The 26,196-nt window shown below is 39.2% G+C and overlaps 2 protein-coding genes across 4 annotated transcripts in view; one reads left to right on the forward strand and one right to left on the reverse strand.

Moving 5' to 3' along the window:
- LOC132102814 (uncharacterized) lies at positions 1 to 8,396 on the forward strand. Its single transcript, XM_059507474.1, has 9 exons — positions 1 to 167; positions 563 to 640; positions 866 to 908; positions 3,559 to 3,666; positions 3,775 to 3,990; positions 4,230 to 4,349; positions 4,449 to 4,480; positions 4,563 to 4,722; positions 7,396 to 8,396. The coding sequence occupies exons 2-9, from the start codon at positions 563 to 565 to the stop codon at positions 7,641 to 7,643; spliced, it is 1,005 nt and encodes a 334-aa protein (XP_059363457.1). The 5' UTR covers positions 1 to 167; the 3' UTR covers positions 7,644 to 8,396.
- Positions 8,397 to 8,608: 212 nt separating this feature from the next.
- Positions 8,609 to 26,196, reverse strand: part of LOC132102816 (tumor necrosis factor receptor superfamily member 5-like) — a 31,852-nt gene continuing 14,264 nt past the window's right edge. The window contains exons 1-6 of one of the 3 annotated variants that reach the window (XM_059507479.1): positions 13,149 to 14,356; positions 12,203 to 12,330; positions 11,632 to 11,763; positions 10,468 to 10,626; positions 10,173 to 10,295; positions 8,609 to 9,078 (exon numbers count right to left, since the gene is read on the reverse strand). In XM_059507479.1, coding sequence (XP_059363462.1) covers positions 8,963 to 9,078; positions 10,173 to 10,295; positions 10,468 to 10,626; positions 11,632 to 11,763; positions 12,203 to 12,326 — 654 coding nt within the window. In that variant the 5' untranslated portion in view covers positions 12,327 to 12,330; positions 13,149 to 14,356 and the 3' untranslated portion in view covers positions 8,609 to 8,962. Of the gene's footprint in view, positions 9,079 to 10,172; positions 10,296 to 10,467; positions 10,627 to 11,631; positions 11,764 to 12,202; positions 12,520 to 13,148; positions 14,357 to 26,196 lie in introns of those variants that run through there. The other 2 variants (XM_059507478.1, XM_059507477.1) reach the window with 2 other exon arrangements.

Genomic DNA, 26,196 nt, shown 5'->3' on the forward strand with positions numbered 1-26,196 from the left:
TAAGCAGGTGAAGGGCAGTGTCAGAAAGAGAGGGAGGGGAATGACAGGAAGACACAGCAGGTAAGGAAACAATGAGATGAAGTGATCAGAACAGAAAACAGACTGGCAGAAGACAGAAAAAGAGTTTGAAAGAATTTGATGACATTTTGGATTCGACTAATTGTGAGGTAACAACTATTTTCACTTATATTGCAGTTATTGTTAGGTCATATTTTTTTGTTTTTTTTTTCACTTGCTTTCATTTTTCAAAAATGCCGATCTTTCTTCTAAGATTTTGACTACACTTTAAAATGACTTAAAGTAAACGAGCCGGTCACATGATTTTTTTGCATCAGATCCACAAATCTACTTCCCCAAAGATTTTTTGAATAATGCAATATGTTATTTTATTAGACATGAACATGTGAATATCGAAGTGAAACTTTAATCTGTGCTAAATCACACTTCTTTATTTGAAAGGTTGAATGTGTTTGTTCATAAGTTCTCTAGTGACTGATGGAGGGTGTGTGATATGGGGTCTGTGTTGATCACTTCTTGTCTGATAAAGTTGTATCATTTACAGATGCTTGTGACAGTGATATCTGTAGCCATGGTGATGCTGACAGGTCACCTGATATATGGCCTCCCCATGGTAAATTATGTTTTAATATGTACGGTATATATTGCTAACATCCTAGTTGCCAAGCCGCTTTGAGGTGAAGACTTGTACTATGTTGCATGCTCTGTGTTCACATGAATCAGTTCATCTGAATTGTGAAACGAATTAGCGCAGAACCGCACTTCAGTGTGCATTTTAAACTCTGTGTCACTCTATTGGATGCATCCAATACTAATGATCTCGTGTGTTGTCGTTTGTTTTGACCAGGACAGAAATTCTAGAGCCGTTTCAGAAGAGCTGTGTGATGCAGGTGAGAAAGCATTTCAGAGCAATATTTTTCAAGGTCTCTTGTATCTTGCATCAGTTTCTCTGAATTCTTTCCCTGTTTTGCGGAGTGTGTGAGTGTACCTTTCTGTCACAACACTTCCAAGTATTGCATATGTGGTCTAAGCAAGAAATCGCCCGAGAAATCAGTGGTTATTTATTAGGTTTTTCTTCATCTTTTTTTCTTCTTCCTTACCCTCTCTTTTTTCTCTCTCGTGATGGGAAATGGTATGTTCTGACACAGAAGCATAAACCACTTCCTTCATTAGAATGCCACTGCCTGTTTGAGCTACTTTGTAACGTCCTGTTTTTGATGCTATTTCTCATCTCTCCCCTTGAGAGACCTCAGTCAGCAAGTCTGCATAAAAGTGTGTGTGTGTGCACGTACGTGAGTGTGTCTGTGTGCGAGCACCCACATCCGCCTTAAAAAATTCAGTATATGCCCTTTGAGCTTAACGTCTTTGCAGTCAAATATAAATTTAGTTATTACACCTTTATATGTTACGATAGTCATTTTAGTATCTATGCTGTGCAATGCATTCATTAATTTTTTTTAAGATACTAAAGGGACATGATGAAGGTAAAAAGAAAAAGAGATGGGAGGAGATTTCAGTGTTTTTGCATCCTCTCACAAAGCGTTTGCACTCCCCAGAGAAACTTTTGCGTTCACTTGCAAAACCTTTGTTATGGAAATTATTTGAGGTGGGAGGGAAAGCTATATTGCTATATTTCAGATTCTCAGGGCAACACAATAGTTTTGCCAGAGAATGAGCTGTTGATTTAAAATGTTCAATTAGTGCAATTCCTTATTATTATTATTATTTTATTAATAAATCACAATAGCAAGTAAAACCATCTTATTTTTCAACAAAGAAGTAAGCTATTTATTAGCCACTATAGGTAAATAAGTAGAAGAATGATGATACACTGTAAAACTATTTGCATTACAACTTTGTGTGCTTAAATTCTAATAAAATATGTAGCTGCAAGCAGCAATTAAGGGCCCAAGCACAACAGAGGTAGAATGAGAAGCTAAATTTCAAGGCAGCAAGCATCAGGCCAACTGCAATTATTAGTTGATAAAGACATTTGTAGATGGTATTAAGCAAAATGGTTGAAAACTAATAAATAGAATCACTTATCTAATGTAACATAATTGCTTATTATGTTTGTTTAATAGGTGGCGTTGACACCAAATTAATGTGGTGTAGCTAATGTGAGATTACAGTGACAAAGTCTGGTGTCAGTATGTCAAAGCTGCAGACATACAGCCTCAGATGCATGCCATCAAATTTATTGATGTGGTATAGGAAAACTGTTCTATCAACACGAAACCCATACCTTTTTGCCAGCATAGTCTGAAGATGAACGGTCTAGGATAAGTAGGGTTTTGAATAAAATAAAATGGTGTACAGAAAAGTGTACAATTGGTTTATACTGTAGGCCTTTTGCCTATAAAAAGTATTTAACATTTGTGAAAATATAGCATTTTTGTCAAATTAAGTTTCTTGTTATTCGAGAACGGTTTGACTAATCAACTTTGCATAAGTTTTTGTTGGCATGGTCTGAAAATGGTTTAACTTTCATGAAGTCTAGGAGTAGTAGGTTTTTTTGACAATTCAAAATGGCGGAAAAATGTTCATGATGGAAAAATGTGTGCAACTTTGGACAGTTTGTGGCTCTAGTAGCGCTGAGTTAAAGACTCCAAATTAACTGTGATTAATGTCCATATTGTTCTCTATTAGTGTGCCAAATTTCATTTAATAACTAGTGGCTGAGACCCAAACCTTTGAACACCACAAGCTTTGTTAAAAATGGCTACACCTACTTTTCCCTTAAAAATAATGTACATATAAGAAAAGCACACCTCACTAAACCCAACTAGCAGGTGGAGGTAATTCACACAAATGGTCTCAAAGTTTTTAATTTTCGATTTCCAAGTATAAAGTGCATGATTTTAGGCTAAATTTTAATTAATAAATTTGTTCTCTGTTTTTTTTTTTGGATTTTGAGGACAAAAGCCCAAAATCTGAGGCAAATTGGTAATTGTTCATGTGAGTGATAATCGCATAGTGTGAATGATCAAAAACACGATCTGAGATAAGTGCCAAAGCCCAAGTGACCTCACTCCTTGTCACTCGCCTCCTCGTGTTGCAAAATACAGGTCAAGGGAAATCAGGGGTAGGAGTCGTAGTCTTGCATCATTCCCTGCCTGCCTTTTTGTACAAGAGATTCTTCCTGGTGAAATATTGTGTAATGTTTGACCCCCAGTCACTGATCCATTGTATAATGTGCAAACCACAGCAACTTTATGATACCCAAAACAGTATGAAAGAAACATTGTTCCGACAAATGGAAACTTTTGAATACACAGTGTCATCAATTCACGGCACTCACACAAATGAGAGATGTAATGGACCAACAAGTGAATGTCCTCTGTCTGCCTTAGACAGACTGACAAATTCGACTGACTCTAAGATGTAGCGGTGTGAACTTTAGTCCAGTGATAGGCTTTAAGTCACTAACATCTTTCTTGTTAGTTTGAATTCATTTGACCTTACTGTTCTTTTTTTGTCCTCTGCATTTCCACTTCCTCTTTTTCCTCTCTATCTTCCTGACTGTTCATCATCTCTTAGGATATTTCCAGACAGAGTCTGGTTGTGTTCAGTGCGACTCCGGTTTCTTCACCAGCCAGAAAAACAGAGAAACCAGTTGCCACCGCTGCTTACAGAACTGCAGACCTGGTATGAAGCTCCTTACACATAATTAACTCATAACAGTATAAACAGGATGAAAGGAGAATAGAAACAGGAAGTATGTCAAAACGTTTTGAAAACAAATGTGTTTGTTAGAATTTCACATGATGGTGGTGGAGGAGTGTACGCTAACATCAGATGTGAAGTGTCGCTGTCGGGAGGGTTACACTTGTACCAAGACCGATCCTTACAATGGCCAGTGTAAGGTGTGTGAACCTGTACCCACCCCAATCCCGTCCTCCACCTATGCTGATGTCCCTTCATCCACTACATCCACCACGTCATCAACAGAGGCAGCTGAGATCGGGCTGGGTAAACTGGGTAAGGTTTGTTTGTATTTTGAGTTTTGCCCTTCATGACATCATATAGGGCGGATTTCCTTGTATGGGCGCTTCTCCTGGATGAGTGTGAAAATCAACATTGTCACCAAAGAAGTGTGTTTTTCGATGTGAGGGAAAAATAACCTTGTTCAGCTTTCCAAAGAACCAATGTTAAGGGAATTAAGTCGATGTCACAGCTTGCTAATTTACACCCTTGTATTTATTTTACAGGTGAGCGTAGTGTTGGGGTGTGGATTTCATGTGGATTCATTTCTGTAATGTTATCCCTCATCATCCTTATGCTGTTCCTCCAGCTCTTCAGGAAGAAAGAGAAGGAATGTTTCAAGCGTTGTGAGTAACACAATGCACAGACATATGTACGCAAACACATTTCTTCTCAGAGGTTTTGTGGGTTAATCTTACCTATCGCCCTTCTCTTCTCTTCATTAGTTGTCAGGAAGTGCTCGTTGGGTAATATGGAGGTACGTATCGAGTTAATGCACATTTCTGTAGTATGTGAACGTGTCATGAATCATCTGACTCACAGTCCTTCATTTTCTTCAGATGGACAGTGAGAGTACACCTCCTACCAGCCAAACAGATGAGCAGCCCCATGCCCAGGAGATGATGTCACATGGCAGCACACCCACCAATCACAACAACGACTGCTCGTTTCATCAGCCAATCAGCTTAGAGCAGGCTGTGCCTCCAGCCGGCAATTTAGGTACTATAAAGAGCTGCTTTTTGTGATTTTCTTCTTTTATTAAAAGAATTGTGATGCTCATTTATCCAGATCTACTAATTTGTTTAACAATATGACCAAAATATACATCTTTATGGCATGAAGTGAGGGGCATAAACTAATAAATAAATAAATAAATGTGCAATAAATGAATTAACATTAAAATGATTAAATTCTTGAAAAGTAAACATGTGAAATCATGTCATGTGGCCAAACTTATATGCAGTAAAAACAAACAAACGGGAAATGACATCATAGAGATAACTACTGCAGACCGTTATGGTCAGTAAATTGCTTAAATTGTTTTTGAATTTATTGAAAGGATTGCCCCTTGAGATGTAACATCTTATTTGCAAGGGGGTCCTATAAACACAAAAACATAATATTACAACATAAATAAAATACTTTTAACTTGCACCAGATGACATTTGTATGAATTCTTAATAATACAATAATAAATTACATTTTATATAAGAATTAAATAACCAGACATATAAAATAATAAAATATTAATAAAAAAAAAAAAATATATATATATATTATTATAATGTGTGTGTGTGTGTGTGTGTGTGCTTACATACATTATATATATATCCATAGAAGCCTGTTTCCGCAACTGAATAAAAATTTAAAAAGTTTACATCACACAGTTCAGAATTTCTTTCTCAGAATTGACATATAAACTTGCAATTTGACCATAAGCACAGAGCGCTATTAAGAACTTCCAAATAAAGACGAGCCAGCTCGTAATCTTCCGGTGAAGCTCATTTTATATGACCTATATATAGGTAGAGACTCTCACAGAAACCTCTCCTTCCTCATTCTTATCAGAAACTGAGAAACAAAATAAATGCAACACCATAAATAATGATAGCGGAATTATCATAGAGTTTCATGTTATTATGATATACATGATTTTATACCCAGGGTCTGGTAATCCCAGGAAAGTGCCCAGACACGTAACTGTACATTTAAATGCTGACAAAAAAACACTATTGTATCTGTTTAGGCAGTTAGACTAAGCTCTCAAACGTCATCGTAATGGTATTCTCGATAATCAGTATCTTACCTTATAGCTATGAACACATTTTTAAATCTTATACAATTTTAAAGCCTTTGTTATTTCTCTACTTGATGTAGTAAAATTTGCTTTATTAAAAGTTCTCTTGGTGAAAAATAAAAACTTTTAAAGATGAAAATGAAATTATAACAAGGAGACGGCAGCAGAGGCTCACTCATTGGCCAAGGCTGCAACTCCCTAACTTTTGATTTATTACAAATTAAATACTATAGCAAATTTAGTATTTTATTGCACTGAAGTATAATGCTGTGTTCCAGGCAGGTTTTTGAGCCCGTAAATCACAACTTCAGACCATGACTCACGACTTTGTAGTATTCCAGGCAAGTCACGCCAAACTGCCTGAGAGCAAGGAGTTGTGATATCTAGATTATTAATTTTAATGCAACGCTATATTGTCCTAAAGTCTTTTTCTCACCTTGTACCACTTGCATAAACACCGCATCTGTAGGCAATATTATCTATAGGAGATGCCATTGTTGTCTGGCAGGCTATGTGACGTCAGAGCGCAGAACTGGGAGTACATCAATCTAGTACGAGTTCACGAGTGGGAAGTCACGGGTTTGATTGGCGTTATGGGGCACTTTCACGGGTAGAAGTTTTAAAAAACACAGGTTACGTGTTGGCTGGAACATCAAGTATAGCAAGTGCAGGAAGTCACAAAGTCACTTGCAATTAAAAAAAATAATAATTATAAATAAGGCCAGACAACAGCCTATAAATCTGGATTATTTAAATACCTATATAGTCAAATACAAATTAAGTAAGTTGGTATGACAATTAAATAATGCATTCAATACTTTGAAATGTTTAGATGAAATTTAATAATTACATTGTTTATGTTTTATCCAACACAGATTTGCTGCTGTAGTTGGGTTATTTAGTCTGAATCACTTAATGCACAGCTCTGTATTGACATCGGCTCATCAGATGACTCATTCCACTGTCACATTAATGACTGGCTGCATGATTTAACGGATTCACTCGCGTTTGCGTTTGTCATTCCTAAAACTCTATAAGTGGACGTTTGGTCCTCTTAGACAAACAAAACTTTTCTTCAAATTGTGAATGGATTATGTAGAGAAACAAAGGGAGCACCACTTAAGGCGCAGTACAGTTCACCGGAAATGACTGAGCTTGCTTATCTAAAACCAGGAAGTAACCTACATGTGGTCGATTGTGAGAAAAAGTCAGAATTTTGAGATTTAAACTCACATTTTTTTTCTCCCTCATAATTGGACTCACTAACTCTTAAAACGTTTAAATCTCACAATCAGAACTGTGTTTCAAAATTGCACGATATAAACTTGCTGTGAGAAAAAAAAATGTCTGAATTGCGAGTTTATATGACGCAATTCTGAGAAAAAAAGCCGAAATATGAGTTGTAAACTCGCAATTGTGACAAAAAAAGTTGGAATTGTTGAGATAAAAAGTCGCAATTACCTTTTTTGTGTTTTATTTTTTATTCGGTGGCTTCCATGGGCTTCCATGCATGACACCCCTCACATAAAAACAAAAAAGAAAAACTAGCAAACATGCAAATAGTATGAATATTCAACATTCTCACTTTCTCATAGGCCCTCTTCACATCTACGGCCCCCAGACAGTTTTTGTTAGCCTGCTCAATCAATTTGGATGGGATGGCGGCGAGAAAAAAGCACAAGAACTCCAAGAAGAATCACTAAACAACATCAACGTGTCCTGCCCTCAGTCTCCCCCCGTCCATCTGTCTGAGGAGGAAAGGAGCAGAGAGAACGATTTCATCTTCTTCCCATCTCAGGAGCAAGGGAAAGAGTGCCACATATCTAAAGAAGAGGCGCTGTGAGGGACGATGGATTATTTGTGTCCGTTCTTCCTCCGTGCTGTTCAGCTGCTGTGTGGTTTGTTTTAACTGATATTTCGTGAGTACCCAGTATTAAAACTCTAACCGTGGCAGGGGATTTTTTCTTGAGAGCAACAGGCTGCGTTAGGGGAAGACCTGGATATGTGACTAACAGTGTGGACTTCATACGTGTGCGTATGAGCTTGACAGTTCATGTCAGCTTTGCAGTATTATGCATAACCTACTGATACTGCAGTGGGATGCTGATGTTGACTGCATGAAGAGTCGATACTAAAGGTTTATGATGGTTAAACTGACTCAGGAACAATGCTTGAAAGTGTTTGAAAGCAAAGAGCAGCTCTAAGACATTCACACATGTTGAGATATTTATTTTATGTAAAGTTCATTCAAGTCACAAAACATTTGTATTTATTTGTAACTCTTATTAATCGCAGTTAATCATGCAGTTTATCAGTGTTCGATCATATCAAGTCCTTGGATAATGTTGTCAGTTTTCTTCCTCTTTTCTTTGGTTTTTATGTGACAGACATGATGGATTGTACCTTCAAAAAGCCCTGACATTTTGAAGGTGGTCTGGAAATGTCAACATCATTTCTTCATTCAGAAGTGTATAAGCACACGCGATAGCAATCGATTGATCATGTATTATGTTTTATATTCACTGTAATATACATTTTTTTATGCTTGATATTAACTGTAAAGTGCAATAAAATCAATAAAAGTTTATTTTTTTTATATGTTTCCCTGAGTACTTCACTGCAAGACAGCAAATACAAATCCAACTACAATTCTCTATTTTAGCAACCAGGTAGCTGACAAAAAAGTACTTCTTATAAGTGAAACGTTATATATCTTAGATTTGAATTATTGTGTTCATTCTGTTATCATATTATACATGCAGCTTCTTCATAATATTTTGAGACATATCTTTAGTTATTCAAAAATAGTGAAAACTTTACATTCATATACATTTTAACATAAAATCTTGATTTGAAAAAGTCCATGGGCTTGTTGTGCAAAAACTACCCAATTATAAATACAAACAAGTGTGCAGAGAATAAAACCTTCATTTGTTGAAAAAGATTAGCTCTGTGTTGTATGTTAAGTGTCTCCTTGTGTGCAGTGGTAACTCAAATCTCTCTCTATCTCAGCATTTCTCAGGAAGGACAGTCATTCTCACAGAACCTTCATATGGGCCACCTGAGTGCACATTTTCTCTTGCGTAAATGGCAGCAGCAGGTTTGTATTAGAGTAAATACTCAATCCGTAGACGCATCAGCGGTCTTCTTCCTGCTCTTTTCTCAGACATCCTCCAGTTTTTCAGTCTTTCCACACACCTCCTGCACTGGCATTGGTACCTCCTCTTCCTCTGTGCACTGACTGGAACCAAGGCTGCTCTTGTCGGAGGAGCAGAGACCTGATGACCCAGTACAATACACATTATTAGAAGCGTTTTCCTGTTATGCAGTACAATTTCATGCCATGTCTTAATATATTGAGGAAAATAATAAACTCAAAATTGTAAAATATGGAAATCACATTAATTAGATTCCCGATCATAATGTTATAATAAGGTGATCATAGAGGTGAATCGAAATTAATAATTTCACAAAATTGTAAGTCTATTAACTTGGTGCTCTGTACTTCGAACATGTCTAGCTTTAATATTGTTTTGATCACTTAAAACAGTTTTAATTGATGACATATGTATAGGTTTTCCTGTTATCGTCATTGCTTTCCAATCCTTTTAATTATTATATTATATTATATTATATTATATTATATTATATTATATTATATTATATAAAAAGTTTGCATTTCATTTACTTAAAATTCAAATATATTTTTTTAAATACTTGTAGAAATACTTTTTAATTATAATTTTTTTATTAGTTGGGGTTAGGTTTTATAGGTTTTAGAATATATTATATTATATTATATTATATTATATTATATTATATTATATTATATTATATTATATTATATTATATTATATTATATTATATTATTTAAAAAGTTTGCATTTAATTTACTTTAATTAATTTTTTTAATAGAATTATTATATTATATTATATTATATTATATTATTTAAAAAGTTTGCATTTAATTTACTTTAATTAATTTTTTTAATAGAATTATTATATTATATTATATTATATTATATTATATTATATTATATTATATTATATTATATTATATTAAATTTTATATTATTAAGAAGATGATTGGGCTAAATCAGATTTCAGTATTAAAGTTTACATTTAATTTAATTCAGTTAAAAAATGTCTGAGCTTGACCAGTGTCAGTTTCATTCATTCAAAAAGTACTGCAAAACAGGAATGACCAAAACACAACTTGTACTGCCGTTCTAGATTCTACAGGTAGGTATACTAAAACTATGCATGCAATGTAGTGTCCGTATATCAAGCACTCATGCAAGTGTATAAAGAGCAGTTCCAAGGTTTTCTTTCTGAATTAAAAGATTGATTTGTTGTTTATAGTGGCACTGACCGATTGATGTCGACATGATCCGTCCACATGGTCGTGCATGTCTGCTGATGAGAAGGAAACAGGTGAGCAGAGCGCACACACACACACACGCAAAACACAGACTCACCGAGATCCACACATTATCTGGAAGAGGTTGATAGAAAGGGAGCAAATAGATGGGGAAAAGGAGAGAGAAAGAGTAAACAGGTCAATAGAGAATACACCTGATATACTCTGTGTGTGTGATAGTCTGTTTGCCTTCAACAGTGACTATTTTAACACACTGATGACAGTGTGTCAGGGTTCAGGCACTCACCATGGGTGGGCGATATTGTTTTAGTAGAAGGAGGAGTAGTAACAGTAGTTGTCTGAATTTTCTCACACGACTCGCATTTGCTGTCACTGCATCTGTAGCCGTCGTCACATGTACAATTTGCATCGCTTGTCACCGTACAGTCCTTCATATACTTCATATCTGCAAAATTAAAAGGGTTAACGAGGTTATGTAGAACTGTATATCAGTATATCAGTGTTTCTTCAACTTTTATTCAGAAAGGTCACATCATATTGATCAAAAGAGACCACCAAGGCATTTCTAATGTTACAAAAGATTTCAGATTCAAATAAATGCTCAGCATCTTACAACTGAAAGGTAAAGCTGAAATCTCCTAATTCGAGTATGAATAAACCGTCTAGGACACCAATGTGCCTGCACTCATTTGTGCGTACAGTCATTTCAACAAGACACAAGTGTCAAAATAAAACAGCAAGCTCGAACACAGGTTTTTTTTCTCTTTCTGCTGACTCACAAATAACTCATGCCACCTCAGGATATTCACTTTTCATTTCTGCTCATCGCTTTTTATCACAAGATTGTTCAGCCTGGTTATTTGACCATAGACATCTACAATCTGAACTACAGTATCATTACATGTCTGACAACTCTGCATTATTAACCAGCAAGTCTAAAATTTATGCTGGACTTTTCGGCGAGTCCAACTAAATACATGTTTGTTCAGTTACTTCAAATATTAGTTTCTCTTATATGTCTCCTTTTCTTCCCAAACGACCATTTTTTCTAGTTGTTATCTCATTGTCAGATTCGATCTTTGGCAGGACATCTGCATATCAAAATATCTCAGACATCTAAGTAGGCAGTTATTTCCGTTTCAAAGAACAACTTCCACCACTCAGGTGCTTTTTTCCCCAATGCTACACGTGTATTTTCAAGATTTGATGTCCTATATCATGTTTGTTACCAGAGACTCAGACGTTTTTCAGACCCCCACCTACCTCCATACTAAAAACCCACCTAAATCTGCTGAAGGGGAAGCCCCTGCTTTGTTTTACTGTCATGTTTGGTATTTCTAGTTCATGACTCTTCATACCGATTCATCTAAACATTCAGAACATAGCTGAACATATCATTCTAAGAACCTACAACCTGTTTTGTGATCATAAAGAAACTGAGTAGACATACTTTCCTTGGTGCACGTTGTGCAGTGTTTGCACCATTGGTAATTGATGTTATAGTCGTCCGTGAAGTAGCCATTTCCACATGCCTCGCACACAGTTTCAGTCGTTCCTTTACATGTCACCATCATAAGCTCCCCTGTATAAACACACACAAAAGCAGGGAAACATGCATGTAATGAGACATTAGTGATGCTGACTGTACAGACATTTATGAGTATGGCATTCAACGCTGACTGGTTCGAAAGTCTACCAGGTTGAGTTTAGGGAACAAGTCATCCTCATCCGAGAAACTTGATGTGTCATTCTAAGACCTTAGGTAAATGTCAATCAACCATACTATAGCTAAACTCTGAAAAATTCTTACATAATGCAACCAGGTTTTGATATGTTGAAAGATTACATCCTGACTTTTTCAAATGAAATATGCCTCAAAAAGCCGAACAACGTTTAAGCAGCAGATTCTTTTGCTTCAGTGCACTTTATGTTAATTATCTAATCTTAACTGAAGAACGGCTTAGTTCTTTTAACTCTGACTCAACTCTGTTCTAAGTGATGAGGCAGCTGATTTCGTTTACCTGGTTTACACTTTTTGCAGCACCGGTTGTCTTTCAAATACTCTGTTCTTTCATCGCACTGCAGTGACTGGACGAGAGGAAGGACATGTGATGAGAGCAGGAGGACACTGAGCAAGGCAAGCATCTTCCTGGAAGAGAAAAAAAGAAGCATGTGAAGATTCAGAATGACACATGACACCTGGAATGACTTTAAATGCGTTAGCAGAGAATGCAAAGAGTCATACAAATCATGAATATATTACTTGGCCTTACTGTTAAATGTTTAGTGCAATAATTACTGATAAATATGACTGTTTGTTTATATATTTGTCACACTTTTGTCAAAATGATCGATTATATATATATATATATATATATATATATATATATATATATATATATATATATATATATATATATATTGTATTTGTTTCAGAATAAAAATGATTTTAAATATATAACTTATTACAAAAAGTAATATATACATATATGTGTGTTTATGTTTGTGTGTGTGTTTATTAAAATGGAATATTTTTATAATTTTATAAACACACACACACACACACACACACACACACACACACATATATATAACTTTTATTCTGAAACAAGCAATAAGTCAATAACGTTATGTTGCCATTTCTCATCTCTATACTCTGTACGAATAAGTGAATGAAATAAAACATTGTGTCAAAGATTATACAATGATCTTTTGAGCATAGTTACAACAAGCACCAGACAGATCCGGTCCCTCGCTTGCTTAATTCAGCTTGACCTAGTTATGTGCGTTTTTGTAGTTGTATGTAGTTGTTTTTCATCTGAACTTTTAATTGACATTGATCAAAACATTTGTATCCTTACAATAAGATCATAGATTTGCTTTTTTTACCATCCCTGTTAAATCACACATGCTTTAAATAAGCACCAAGAGAGCAAAGTCTGTAGAAGACAGTGAATGAAGACTTACCTTGAAAGTGTGTACAAGACAGTAGACAGCGAGAAAAAGACGAGCGATGTGAGTTAGGCGGGCCCCTCTGAAACTTTGAAGATGAGGGGACAACTCTTCAGCATTAAATCTTTATCAGAAACGTCAGATGAGTCATATATAAACTAACGTTATAGATCACTCTGCTAAGGACCCCCAACAGCAGCAGCATGTGCTTTAAGTTTATTCTTCTCCTGAGCCTCTTTTTCCTCTAGCCCAAATGTTCCATTAAAAGTTTTCTGTCTAGTTTTAACTTGGTTCCAACTTAGTTTTAACTAGTTCCAAAACAAACTGTCTCTTTCTCTCCACCTCCCTTTGAAACGAATATGTGCGCAGACGAACACTCTAGATGAAAAGGGTCTTGTGTCTCATTCTGAGTAAAAGCATGAGTAAAAAACACTAGCTCTTCTGCAGCTACTCATTCTGAGATTATGATATTAGTATATTAGAGATATGAGCTTAGTAGTGAGGCTAGTGGTTGAATAACGTCCAATCACACAGAATCCATGAAGCTCAACATTTCATCCTGAGTTTAGATTAAAACGTCTGGTTAGCATAAAGTACATTATGTCTGAGAGCTGCCATAACGGTTTCTATTTTGGGTTTATTTTCCAAAACATCTTTATCTACCGTCATCTAATCTTAATTTGCTAATTCTTTCTCCCCAACTTTTACACTTATGAGCTGTCAGCTCAGTTTTATTCAGTGGAACTGATACCACTATGAGAGAAGAGTCATGTCCTTCTTGTAGTTTGTAGATTAGACATGCAACCACGGCACACGTGCACACACCAAGAGCAATTAGTGTTTACAGTAAAAGGAGGGCTCACCACAACACCGCTCGAACTGCTAAGATATAAGAAATGTGACATCAACTCCTGCAGATAACATCACCTGCTGACAGGCATGCAGCTTTACAGAACTCTAACCTTCAAGTAAAAAAGTTATCCCCTTATGAGTGAGACCCCTCTTCAAAAAGGTCCTATTAGATCAATCATAATTTCTGTCATGTCACATACCTTTTACTGGTGTGGTGTGCTTTGCATTCAAGTATGTTTCTTCTAAATATTTTCACACTTTTCCTTATAAGTGACAGTTGAAATTGTCAACTGACGTTCTTTCACATCAAATGTTAGATGAAATGGGAACAGGTGTTAAGGGCCAGAGATGGGAGGTGCTCACTCTTGGGTTAAATTATCAACTCCTGCAGATAACATCACCTGCTGACAGGCATGCAGCTTTACAGAACTCTAACCTTCACGTAAAAAAGTTCTCCCCTTATGAGTGATACCCCTCTTCAAAAAGGTCCTATTAGATCAATCATAATTTCTGTTATGTCACATACCTTTTACTGGTGTGGTGTGCTTTGCATTTAAGTATGTTTCCTCTAAATATTTTCACACTTTTCCTTATAAGTGACAGTTGAAATTGTCAACTGACGTTCTTTCACATCAAATGGTACATGAAATGGGAACAGGTGTTAAGGGCCAGAGATGGGAGGTGCTTACTCTTGGGATAAATTTCTGGTAAGTGGACATAGTATCTGCAGGGCCATGTCCGTGGCCTTACTTACTGTAGTTGGGCCAACAAACTAACTATAACCTTTCAAGAAGGTGTCTCCCATCAGATGGTCAACTTCTGCTGTATTCTTGAAGTATGATTCTGTAAGATGGCTTCCACAGTCAAAAGAATGCAGCTTCAGACAGAATTCTCAGCAATAAAAATTTAACAAACAAAAAGAAAAGCAGGTAACATACTCAAGTCCAACAGAAACAAACAAAGTCTGTAACATGAGTCTTATGATTAGAATGTCGAAGGCCGGTGAGGATAATCGCTTGACATGTATGGCTAAAGCAGGAAATGAGGGTGTTACAGCAGGATCTAAAGTGTTATTTTGCTGCAATTAGCTTGTTGCAGTGTTATTGCAGGTAAGTATAACTTTCCAGAACCAGTGGTTCATCACCAGGGGCCTCATTTTTAAAATGTGTAAGTTGCAGTGGGTTTTAGTGTATGCATACTCTAAGATCAAATCTGTGTGTAGGCAAAAATCCACAGCAACGTTCATATTTATAAAAATATTTTTTGACATGGAAAAATACTAAGCGCCACGTCAGGGTCTGAGCAGGCGTACACACTTTTCCTTGTGGCAAAGTTGATTACACGTACCTGAGAGATTATAAATATACGTGAAACGGACATATAGGAGCACAGAGGATGCAGTATGAACAGTGCTGCACTCTGCACTGACACACTTGGACAATAACAACACATATGTATGGATGTTGTTGGTTGACTTCAACTCAGCATTTAACACCATCATTCCCTCCAAGCTGACCACAAAACTTGGAGACCTGGACATTAACACCTCCCTCTACTGGATTATGGACTTTCTGACCAGCAGACCTTACCACACCTGCTCCACCACCATCACACTCAACACCGGCGTACCACAGGGCTGTGTACTGAGCCCATTACTTTACTCCCTTTACACCCACGACTGGAATAACCTGCTCCTTAACACCAGCAAGACAAAGGAGCTCATTGTGGACTTCAGGAAGAAGAAAGGAAGCACACATGACCCCATCCACATTAATGGGATGGTTGTTGAACATGTCTCCAGCTTCAAGTTCCTGGGAACCACCATCTCGGAGGACCTGTCCTGGACCACAAACACCTCCAGCCTGGTCAAGAAGGCTCACCAGCGCCTATTCTTCCACAGGACACTGAAGAAGAACCAATTGTCTTCAGCCATCCACTTCTACCAGTGTGCAATCGAGAGTATCCTGACCAGTTGCATCACAGTCTGGTATGGGAACTGCTCAGTGGCTGACCGCAAGGCACTGCAGAGGGTGGTGAAAACTGCCCAACGCATCACAGGGACACCACTTCCTGCTATTGAGGACATCCAGAGGGAACGCTGTCTACATCGAGCTCACAGCATTCTCAAGGACTCCTCTCACCTTGACCACAGGCTGTTTAACCTCCTGCCCTCTGGGAGGTGCTTCAGAGGACCAGCAGATTCAGGAACAGCTTTTTCCCTGCAGCTGTCTCCTTGCTGTACTCTGCCCTCTGACACCAACACCCCCCACACCACACACACAGACTCCTCACCCCTCCTCATCACTACATCTGATTTATTCATTTATTTACAACAAGCAAAAAACAGTAAACTTGTTATTCCTTGCACTACTGTCTGTCATCCAGAAACACTGAGTAATCCATTTGCACACTGAAATATTTTCTATGCACTTTACTGTCCATTGCACTAGTGTAAATAATGTTCATATGTTCATAGTCTCTCCCTGTAGTGTACACACACTTGACATAATCCATCTGTATAGTATGTTCATAGTACACCTATCTGTATATCATGCTGATAGTATTTAAAATCTGTAAATGATGTCCATAATACTTATCTGTATACTGCTACTACTACTATGGCCATTCATGTCGAGTATGACGAACTGCTTCTCGTTTTGAGCATCTCTCTTCCAGAAATGACTTGTAGGCCTCCTGAGAGTCCCTGCGACCGTTGTCAATTGCTGTGCGCCAGTTGGGTCTGTCATTTGCAAGTGCCTCCCAGTTGTCCAAGTTGATGGAAAACGCATGAAGATCCCTTTTAATGACATCTTTAAAACGTAGATGGAGGCGACCATGTTTGTGGGGGGCATTTGCCAGCTCGCCATATAGCAAGATTTTTGGGAGGCGGGTGTCTTTCATTCCACAAATAGGCCCAGTCCAGCGGAGGTGGCGTTCACAAAGAATGGTGTACATGTCACTGAAACCAGTTCTCTCAAGTATGACAGAGTTTGGCTCATGGTCCTTCCAGCATACACCCAGTATGGAGTGAAGGCAGCGAAAATGGAAGGCGTTGAGGCGATGTTCGTGCCTCCTGTATGTTTGTCACTGTCTCACTTGCATATAGTAAGGTGCTAAGTACACATGCATGGTACACATGCATGGCATGGACTTTGAGGAGCAATGAGAGATACTTGTTGTACCAGACAGACTTGCACAATTTTCCAAACATTGATGATGCCCTCCTAATGCGCATTTCAAGCTCTGTGTCAAGGTTATTGTTTTTTGATACTGTGGAACCCAGGTAGGTGAATTTGTCTACCACAGATAGTCATGTGTTATTAATGTATACTGTAGGGTTCAGGGTTGCAGGTTGGGCAAGGATAACTGTCTTTTTAAGACTAATCTGCAAACCAAACTCTAGACATCCAGCGGCAAAAGATGAGCAGAGTAGTTGTAGATCTGCCTCTGAGTGGGCAACAAAGGCAGCATCATCAGCATAAAGCAGCTCAAATACTAGAACATGGCGTAGTTTAGTCTTCACCCGCAGTCTGGCCAGATTAAACAGTTTTCCTGAGTTGCGGGTGTGTAGAAGAATACCTCAGTCATCAGGGAAGGCACGGCGTAGTAGGGCAGAGAAGAAAATTCCGAAGAGGGTAGGAGCAAGGACACAACCCTGCTTTACCCCACACCTTATCTGGAACTCTTCAGAGCGAGTGCCTTCAGACTGTACAATTGCCTTCATGCCACCCAAGAAACTCAGTGACCACCTTCAGTAGCTTTGGAGGGCAGCCAAGTCTTTGTAGGATAAGGAAAAGTCCAGATCGATTAATGTAGTCAAAGGCCTTGGTCAAGTCTATAAACACCAAGAACAGAGGTTTATGCTTTTCAATACAATTTTCCTGTAGTTGTCGAACACAGAACACCATGTCTGCTATAGAGCGGCCTGCACGAAACCCACTCTGGCTTTCGGGGAGGATACGGTCAGCAAGGATTTGTAGACGTGGTAGAATAGTGTGAGCAAATATCTTGCCAGCAAGACTGAGCAGAGATATTCCTAATTAATTTGTTACAGTCTGCACGGTCCCCCTTGTTCTTATAGATGGTGATGATGTTGGAATCTCTGAGGACATCTGGTGATGATGTAGGACAGAGGCATCATCACCTGTGGGAAGTTGTGGCCTAATGGTTAGAGAGTCGGACTCCCAATCGAAAGGTTGTGAGTTCGAGTCCCGGGCCGGCAGGAATTGTGGGTGGGGGGAGTCCATGTACAGTTCTCTCTCCACCTTCAATACCACGACTTAGGTGCCCTTGAGCAAGGCATTGAACCCCCAACTGCTCCCTGGGCGCCGCAGCATAAATGGCTGCCCACTGCTCCGGGTGTGTGCTCACAGTATGTGTGTGTGTTCACTGCTCTGTGTGTGTGCATTTCAGATGGGTTAAATGCAGAGCACAAATTCTGAGTATGGGTCACCATACTTGGCTGAATGTCACTTCACTTTCACCTGCCTTATAAGCCTCAGGGGAGAGGCCGTCAGAATTTTTCAGTGCTTTAAATGAAATTTTATTAATAAGATTCAGGAGGAGCGCGTCAGATACTTAGCCTAATCAACACAGGTGGACCATAATCAAGTAATCAATCCCATAGTATAAATATCGCTGACTTCCCTCTATCCATTGACGGTTTATCAGTGTAGCGGTTGTCCCTCTGCGTTGTGTAATTTCTTTTTTTTTTTTAGAAATAAAGGACTGTCCACACAAACTAGTTTTGATGCGGGTGATTTAATTGTAGTGCCTGTATTAGTAACCAAAACACACACAGGCACAATCAGCGTTGCTTGTTCTGCAATGCCTCTCTCCACTAACACCATCGCCGGAAAGAGAGAGGGCACCATTCATAACATTTACATACACATATTTACATTATATATAACAATATTATAATATCATATATAGTATAATAATATAATAGTATAAACAATAATATAAAGTGAAATTCATATAAATTTTTGTACATTTATACCAGAAATACAGTGTTTAAGACATCAATTAACATACCTGTATTAGTAACCAAAACACACACAGGCACAATCAGCGTTGCTTGTTCTGCAATGCCTGTTAACCACAAAAATGTACGATAAATGTACCAGGTAGTTAATCATTAAAACACATATACTTTCACTTTTTAATATAAGATTCGTTATCTTCATAATACAATACATCTCATTATAACCATATACATATATCTCTTATATATATATATATATATATATATATATATATATATATATATATATATATATCATCTATCTTTATATCTCTCACACACGACACATGTCTCGCACACAATACACACTCGGCGCCGCCATTTTGTATAGTTCGCTGTTCACCCGATAATTAAACTCATAAACTTAATTTAACACACTGATAACTCGAACGAACAGTTTGACATAACATCAGCTTGAATACTTTCACATATTTTATCGTTTAAACATGACGTGAACACTTATGAAACATACTGAAACATGAAATGTACAGAGCTCGTGAGATCGTACCTCTCTCCACTAACACCATCGCCAGAAAGAGGACGAACCTAGATTGCACCGCAATTTTCTTCTCTCACCTACGAATGACGTCAGCCGACGTGCATACTGTGATTATTACTTTTAATATGAGCTCACAATAGTCTTTCAAAATAAAATACCCCATAACAAGCAATAATAAGGAATAAAATGAAATACTATAAACAAATAAAATGAATAATCTGGTGTAACAACATATCCCTGCTACATCCACCCCCACTGTTTTACACCAGATTATGAATCACGTACAAAAACTTTGCAAGTTAACAATGTCACATGTTCTGAGATCACATTAGATCCGATCAGCTCTCAACTATCTCTTCTGAGATTAAGGTAACCCAGGGGTAGCTAATCCCCAAATTACCTATAGAGAACTATGCCTTTTACATAGTTCAATACATGACATCCAGAATTGTACCCATAAATGTACATCATACAAAGTATATGGCCAAGAAAAAAAAAAAAAAAATGTCGTCAAACAGTGTAACATCAATTAGTTTTCGTTCAACACTTTAAATCTCATGAATTGCGTGTACTCTCTGTGTAGACATTGACTGTATTAGCCTGTTTACTGGTCTAATGAGCCTTCCAAATCTTGACCTTAGGCCTTCTTGACCATTTGATTCTCTTTCAATCCTCTGATCTTGCACACTTGACACAGGAGTTTCTGTAACAGCTAGATTATTAGGCTCATCGACGTTGGAAGCACACTCATCACTCAAAACTGCTGATACAGAAGAATCATCAGACACCATTGAACATACTGACAGAACTGAACTGGGTAAGTTGTCGGAATTTCTCTCACACACAGATTTTCTGTCCATCTTAGTGTCACATTCTGCAACCATGTCATCAGTTGCATCACTCTGATCAACGTTGAAACACTCAACAGACTCCTTTCTCGTCACATTCGAGGCATCAGTAAGATCGGCCACCCAACGAGATGTACGATCTTCACTCTGAGTTTGATTGTCGTCTTCACAAGAAGCACAGACAGTGGAATTCTCAACACTGTCACCACTATCACTGCCTTCATTCCAAGCAGGCACTGGCAGGAAGTTGACAGGCATCAACAGATTACGATGTACAGTCTTGATTTGACCTGTCCCAGGATTTCGTATCTTATACGTGTTCAAAGTGTCACTTTTTCCCACAACAACATATACTACCCTCTCCCATCGATCTGCTAACTTTCTTTTCCCACGTTCCCCCTTATTCGCAAGAAGCACTCTGTCACCCAACTCAAGAGAATGCCCTTTTCCTTTTCGGTCATAATACTCCGCTTGTTTAGTCTGTTGCTGTTTGGCATGCTCTTGCGCGACTGACATTGCTTCCCTCAGGTCTTTCTTAAGTGACTGAACGTACTTATGAACATCAACAGTTTCATGATCCACGATGACACTTTCAAAAAGGACATCCACTGGTAATCTTGGTGTTCGTCCGAACATCAAGAGAAACGGTGGATACCCAGTGGTTTCATGTCTTGTACAATTGTACGCGAAAGTAAGAGTGTTTATCATCTGTGGCCACTTAACTTTGTATCTCGGAGGAAGTGAACGGATCATATCACCCAGGGTACGGTTAAATCTCTCAGTTTGTCCGTTCCCCATGGGATGATATGGAGTTGTGTGTGATTTTCTCACACCGGACAATCTCAATAGCTCAACCATCAACAAGCTCTCAAAGTTCGCACCTCTGTCGGAATGTATGCGACCCGGGAATCCATAAATGCAGAAAAACTTGTTCCATAAAACACGGGCAACTGCTTCTGCAGTTTGGTTCGGACACACATACGCGCAAGAGAACTTAGTAAAATGGTCAGTGACCACTAACACATCGACCGACTTATTGTTCGCATCTTCCGCTGACCAGAAGTCAAGGCACACCATTTCTAGCGGAGCAGTTGTCTGAATTGATACGAGTGGAGCCCTCGCCTCTGGCTCAGGTCGTTTACTCAAAACGCACCTCTCACACTCATTAACGTATTTCTTTATGTCTTCCTCCATAGACTCCCAAAAGAACCGTTGTCTAGCCAACCAGAGGGTGCGATGCTGGCCTTGGTGGCCAGCATTATCATGCACACCTTTCAGAACAGTACTCCGGAGAGCTGTTGGCACCACAAATTGATAAGTCTTTTTCTTAGACACCGGATTCTTTGAGATTCTATAGAGAATACCCAACCTCAAGTTAAGTTTGCCCCATTGCCGCAGATTTTTTAGAGTTCTTTTAGACTCAAACACTTTTTCTCTGCGAGACGGACGTCTTCCTCTCTCTACAAAGAATTTCACTCTGTCAATTACAGGATCCTGACTCTGCTTTTCCAGCAACACATCATGAGTAAGACTGTGAAGCTGACTCTGCTCTACATCCGCCAAGCATTCCAAGTGTTGCAAATATGCCATACTCCTAACGGCTGCACCATGCTCCCAGTCCTGATGAGATCGAAGAACAGCTGACAAATCTTGACGAGAGACTGTCCCAATAAAGTAAGTAGACCCAACATACACATTTTCACCACCATTTGTACGTTCTGAAGCCCCATCCACATCAGTGCCATCACACTGCCTTTGCTCACATGTAAGATGGAACGTATCCTGCACCTGCTCAACAGCAACAGACTTTGCCTCATGCCGCAAAACATCGTATGGTGTTCTAGTTAGTCTATGCAGAATTTTTGAAGTCGCAAATGGGTGTCTGCTTAACGCGTCCGCCACTACATTTTTCTGTCCTGGGATGTATTGAATGTCAAAATCATACGGCGACAACTTCGCTACCCACCGCTGTTCACATGCATCCAGCTTGGGTTTTGTGAGGATGTACTTAAGTGGGTTATTATCAGTCCACACAGTAAACCTGTGTCCCCGGAGCCAATGACTGAACTTATCACTAATAGCCCACTTCATCGCCAAAAACTCAAGTCTGTGTGCTGGGTACTTTGATTGTGCATGATTTAAAGATTTAGACGCAAACGCAATGGGCCTAGCCACAGCACTCCCCTCCTGAACCTGCGACAAAACGGCACCAAGCCCACTAGTAGAGGCATCCACAGACAACAGAAACGGCTTCGAAAAATCTGGGTGAGCAAGCAAAACTTGACTCACCAAGACAGTCTTCAAATTTTCCAGGCTTTGCCTGCAATCGTCAGTCCAATCAGATGAAGAGAGGGCTCGACTTCTTTTCAATCGCTTCATTCCTCTCCCCATCCTAGGTCTTTTCTGTCCCGTCAAAAGCTGAAACAATGGTTTAGCAACTGAAGAGCAATTCTCTATGAAATGCTGGTAGTACACTACCATGCCTAAAAAGGACCTGATTTTACTCGCTGATGGTGTTACGCCGTCATTCTCCATCAAGTCTTTCTCTGATATATTCACAATAGCTTCAATTTTTGCTGGATCACTGGCGACCCCTTCCTCAGACACGATATGACCCAAAAATTTTACTGACCTTCTCAAAAAACGACATTTTGAAGGAGACAGTTTCAAATTGTGGTCTTTCAGACGCCGAAACACCATCTCGAGCCTTTCCAAACTCTCCTTTTCAGTCTTTCCGAAAACTAATAAATCGTCCAAATAACACAAAAGGCTCAAGAAATTCTGGTCCCCAAACACAGTCAACATCATTCTCATAAATGTTGCTGGACTGTTACACAATCCTTGGGGTAACCGATTATACTCGTGGAGCCCCAAAGGTGAACAGAAAGCAGTGAATTTCTTATCGTCTTCGTGTAAAGGAATGTTGTAGTACCCGGAAGTCAGGTCCATGGTACTAAAGTATGCATTCCCCCCCAAAGCCGCCAGCACATCAGCTTGATGTGGAAGAGGGTGAGCATCCTTCACAGTGCGTGCGTTTAACCATCGGAAATCAGTGCATATCCTTAACTCACCATTTTTCTTCCACACCAAGACCAATGGAGACGCAAACTCACTGCTCGACTTTCTTATGATTTCTTTTTCTTCCATTTCATCTAAAGTCTCTTTCAACTTCAAGTAATGTGCGGGAGATAGACGACGATATGGAAGACGAAAGGGCTTGTCGTCTGTAACTCTGATACGATGACAAAACCCCTTCGCTTCGCCACAGTCCAAACTGTGCCTGGAAAACACACTTTCATATTTCTCAATGAGGTCAATGAGCTTGTTCTGCCAAAAGGAAGATACTTCACAGTCCCTGACATTCAGATCGCTCAGCCCCAGGTCACACAACCTACGGTCACCTACTGAGCTTGCTGCAGATGAAGAGCCACTCGTCATCATACTACCACATGACCTATCAAAACGTACTTCACCTGAATTTTGGCTAACCATCACATCTGCGCTTTGAGCGAGATCCTCCAAAGCAACACAAGGATACACGTCGGCCACCTTCGCATTTCTCCTCAGCACAATTTCTGCACTGGTCGGATTGATCATCTTTACAGGAAGCCAGCCATCACCCCACAAAGGTGACACAACCCTCCCAACCAACACGTTCCGATGCACACAACGCGAAGTACTTGGTTCAACGACCACTGTGCTCCCTGCTGACAGTACTGACCCTGGAGGCAAACGACCCCAGACAAGGTGTTCACTCATAGGCCGCAGTGTCACAGACGACCTCAGCCTCAGCGTACCCACCCTGTCAGGAATTGAATCACCCCTCCATCTCTCTATACATGAAAGCATTCGCAAAAAGTGGCTATTCTCAGATGGTACAGCTGCGTCAGGTCTATTCACCACTCTCCAAAATTGGTCTGTACATTTCATCTGACTTATTAGAGGTTTCAGAACATTAGTTCCGAGGATGATTGGGTCCTTTTGACCACTCACAATTAGAACAGGGACACTGAAACTAACCCCGTAGACTTCAAGCTTCAGATTACATACACCATCAGGACTAGTTTGTTTTCCACCGCAACCTACCAAGACAATATCTGAAGAACTCAGGATATCCTGGTCCAGCACCCCAGCACTTCTGAGCTGCGGAACTAAATCAGCGCTCAGAGTAGTTGCCATGGAGCCACTGTCCAACATCCCCTGAAGTTCAACTTTGTCCTGTAATAACACACTAGCATAAAACAAACTGCTACTCTGATCAACTTGCATGCTATTCTGAAAAATTACGGTTTTCGTTTTGCAAATACTCTCACAGAAGAAAGAATAAACGGACTCAATATCAGTCTCACCAGAGGAATTGCTACACAGCCCCACCTCGTCCTCTGCCCGAAGGGAGCTGTCTAGTTTCCCTGTGGTGTGACTTCAGTTTGCCGACCGGAGCCCACCCTGGACATTGTTCGGTCACAGTTGTAGCTCACGTGTCCAGCTGCAAAACACTTGAAACACAAGTTATACATTTTACAATGAGCAGTCGTGCTGTGCTCACTGCTCCGACACACTCTGCATTCTCGACTTCTATTCCGTTTGTTTAGGCCAGGGGCCCCGTGTAGACTGAGCGTTGCACACTAATGCTTTTTCTAGCAAGGTTAAGACTTTGTCCAGCGCATTCTCGTCATTCACGCCTGCACCCTGTTCAGACTTAGATGGTGGGGGAGTCACGTTAACTTCTGGTTCAGAGACAACTGTGGTAAATTGTTTGACAGTTTGATTAGTCAACTTGCGTTCTCTCAATAACTCATCAAGTTGCTCTTGGACTTCTGATGCAGTCCATGACTGTACAGGTTTACTCTTGAAAACAAAAGCTAACTCTCTGTCAGGACAGTTGCGGATAAACATAACTGCTAACTCTTTGCTTCTGTTATGCAGAGTTCTGCCTTCCAATCTCAAGTTCTGCTCAGCAACATCTGCTGCCTTGTTTAATCTTATCCAATAATCCCACGCACCCTCTTTAGGATATGGTCTCACAGAATAGAAGTCAGCCAACGGGATACCTGAACTGCTCTGGTCCCCGAAGTGCTGCTTCAAAACAGAAAAGAGAGAGTCAACAGTAGGAGTTGTCGTACCATTGCGCAGCCACACTTTCATTACATCTCTGGCCCGCCCCATTACTCTGTTCATTATTTCATCAACCATGTCAGAATTGGTCACATCTAGTTTGTTCAAATATACCCTCATCATGTCTTCCCATTCCATGATTGAGTATATATATATCATCTATCTTTATATCTCTCACACACGACACATGTCTCGCACACAATACACACTCGGCGCCGCCATTTTGTATAGTTCGCTGTTCACCCGATAATTAAACTCATAAACTTAATTTAACACACTGATAACTTGAACGAACAGTTTGACATAACATCAGCTTGAATACTTTCACATATTTTATCGTTTAAACATGACGTGAACACTTATGAAACATACTGAAACATGAAATGTATAGAGCTCGTGAGATCGTACCTCTCTCCACTAACACCATCGCCGGAAAGAGGACGAACCTAGATTGCACCGCAATTTTCTTCTCTCACCTACGAATGACGTCAGCCGACGTGCATACTGTGATTATTACTTTTAATATGAGCTCACAATAGTCTTTCAAAATAAAATACCCCATAACAAGCAATAATAAGGAATAAAATAAAATACTATAAACAAATAAAATGAATAATCTGGTGTAACAACATATCCCTGCTACATCAGCATGCTGGTTCGCTTCGTCTGTCACCTTACCACAGACCCAATTTTCGTACCAACGAAGAGAGCTACACAGGGGAT

This window comes from Carassius carassius, chromosome 24 (genome assembly GCF_963082965.1).
Source record: "Carassius carassius chromosome 24, fCarCar2.1, whole genome shotgun sequence".
Lineage (NCBI taxonomy): Eukaryota > Metazoa > Chordata > Actinopteri > Cypriniformes > Cyprinidae > Carassius > Carassius carassius.

What these genes read in the sequence shown, in the direction of transcription:
- LOC132102814 (XM_059507474.1), top strand. Translation starts at nt 563, where the DNA reads ATGCTTGTGACAGTGATATCTGTAGCCATGGTGATGCTGACAGGTCAC. An exon ending in AGAAGAGCTGTGTGATGCAG is followed by an intron (nt 909 to 3,558) that starts GTGAGAAAGCAT and finishes ATCATCTCTTAG; the next exon opens with GATATTTCCAGACAGAGTCT. An exon ending in GCCTCCAGCCGGCAATTTAG is followed by an intron (nt 4,723 to 7,395) that starts GTACTATAAAGA and finishes ACTTTCTCATAG; the next exon opens with GCCCTCTTCACATCTACGGC.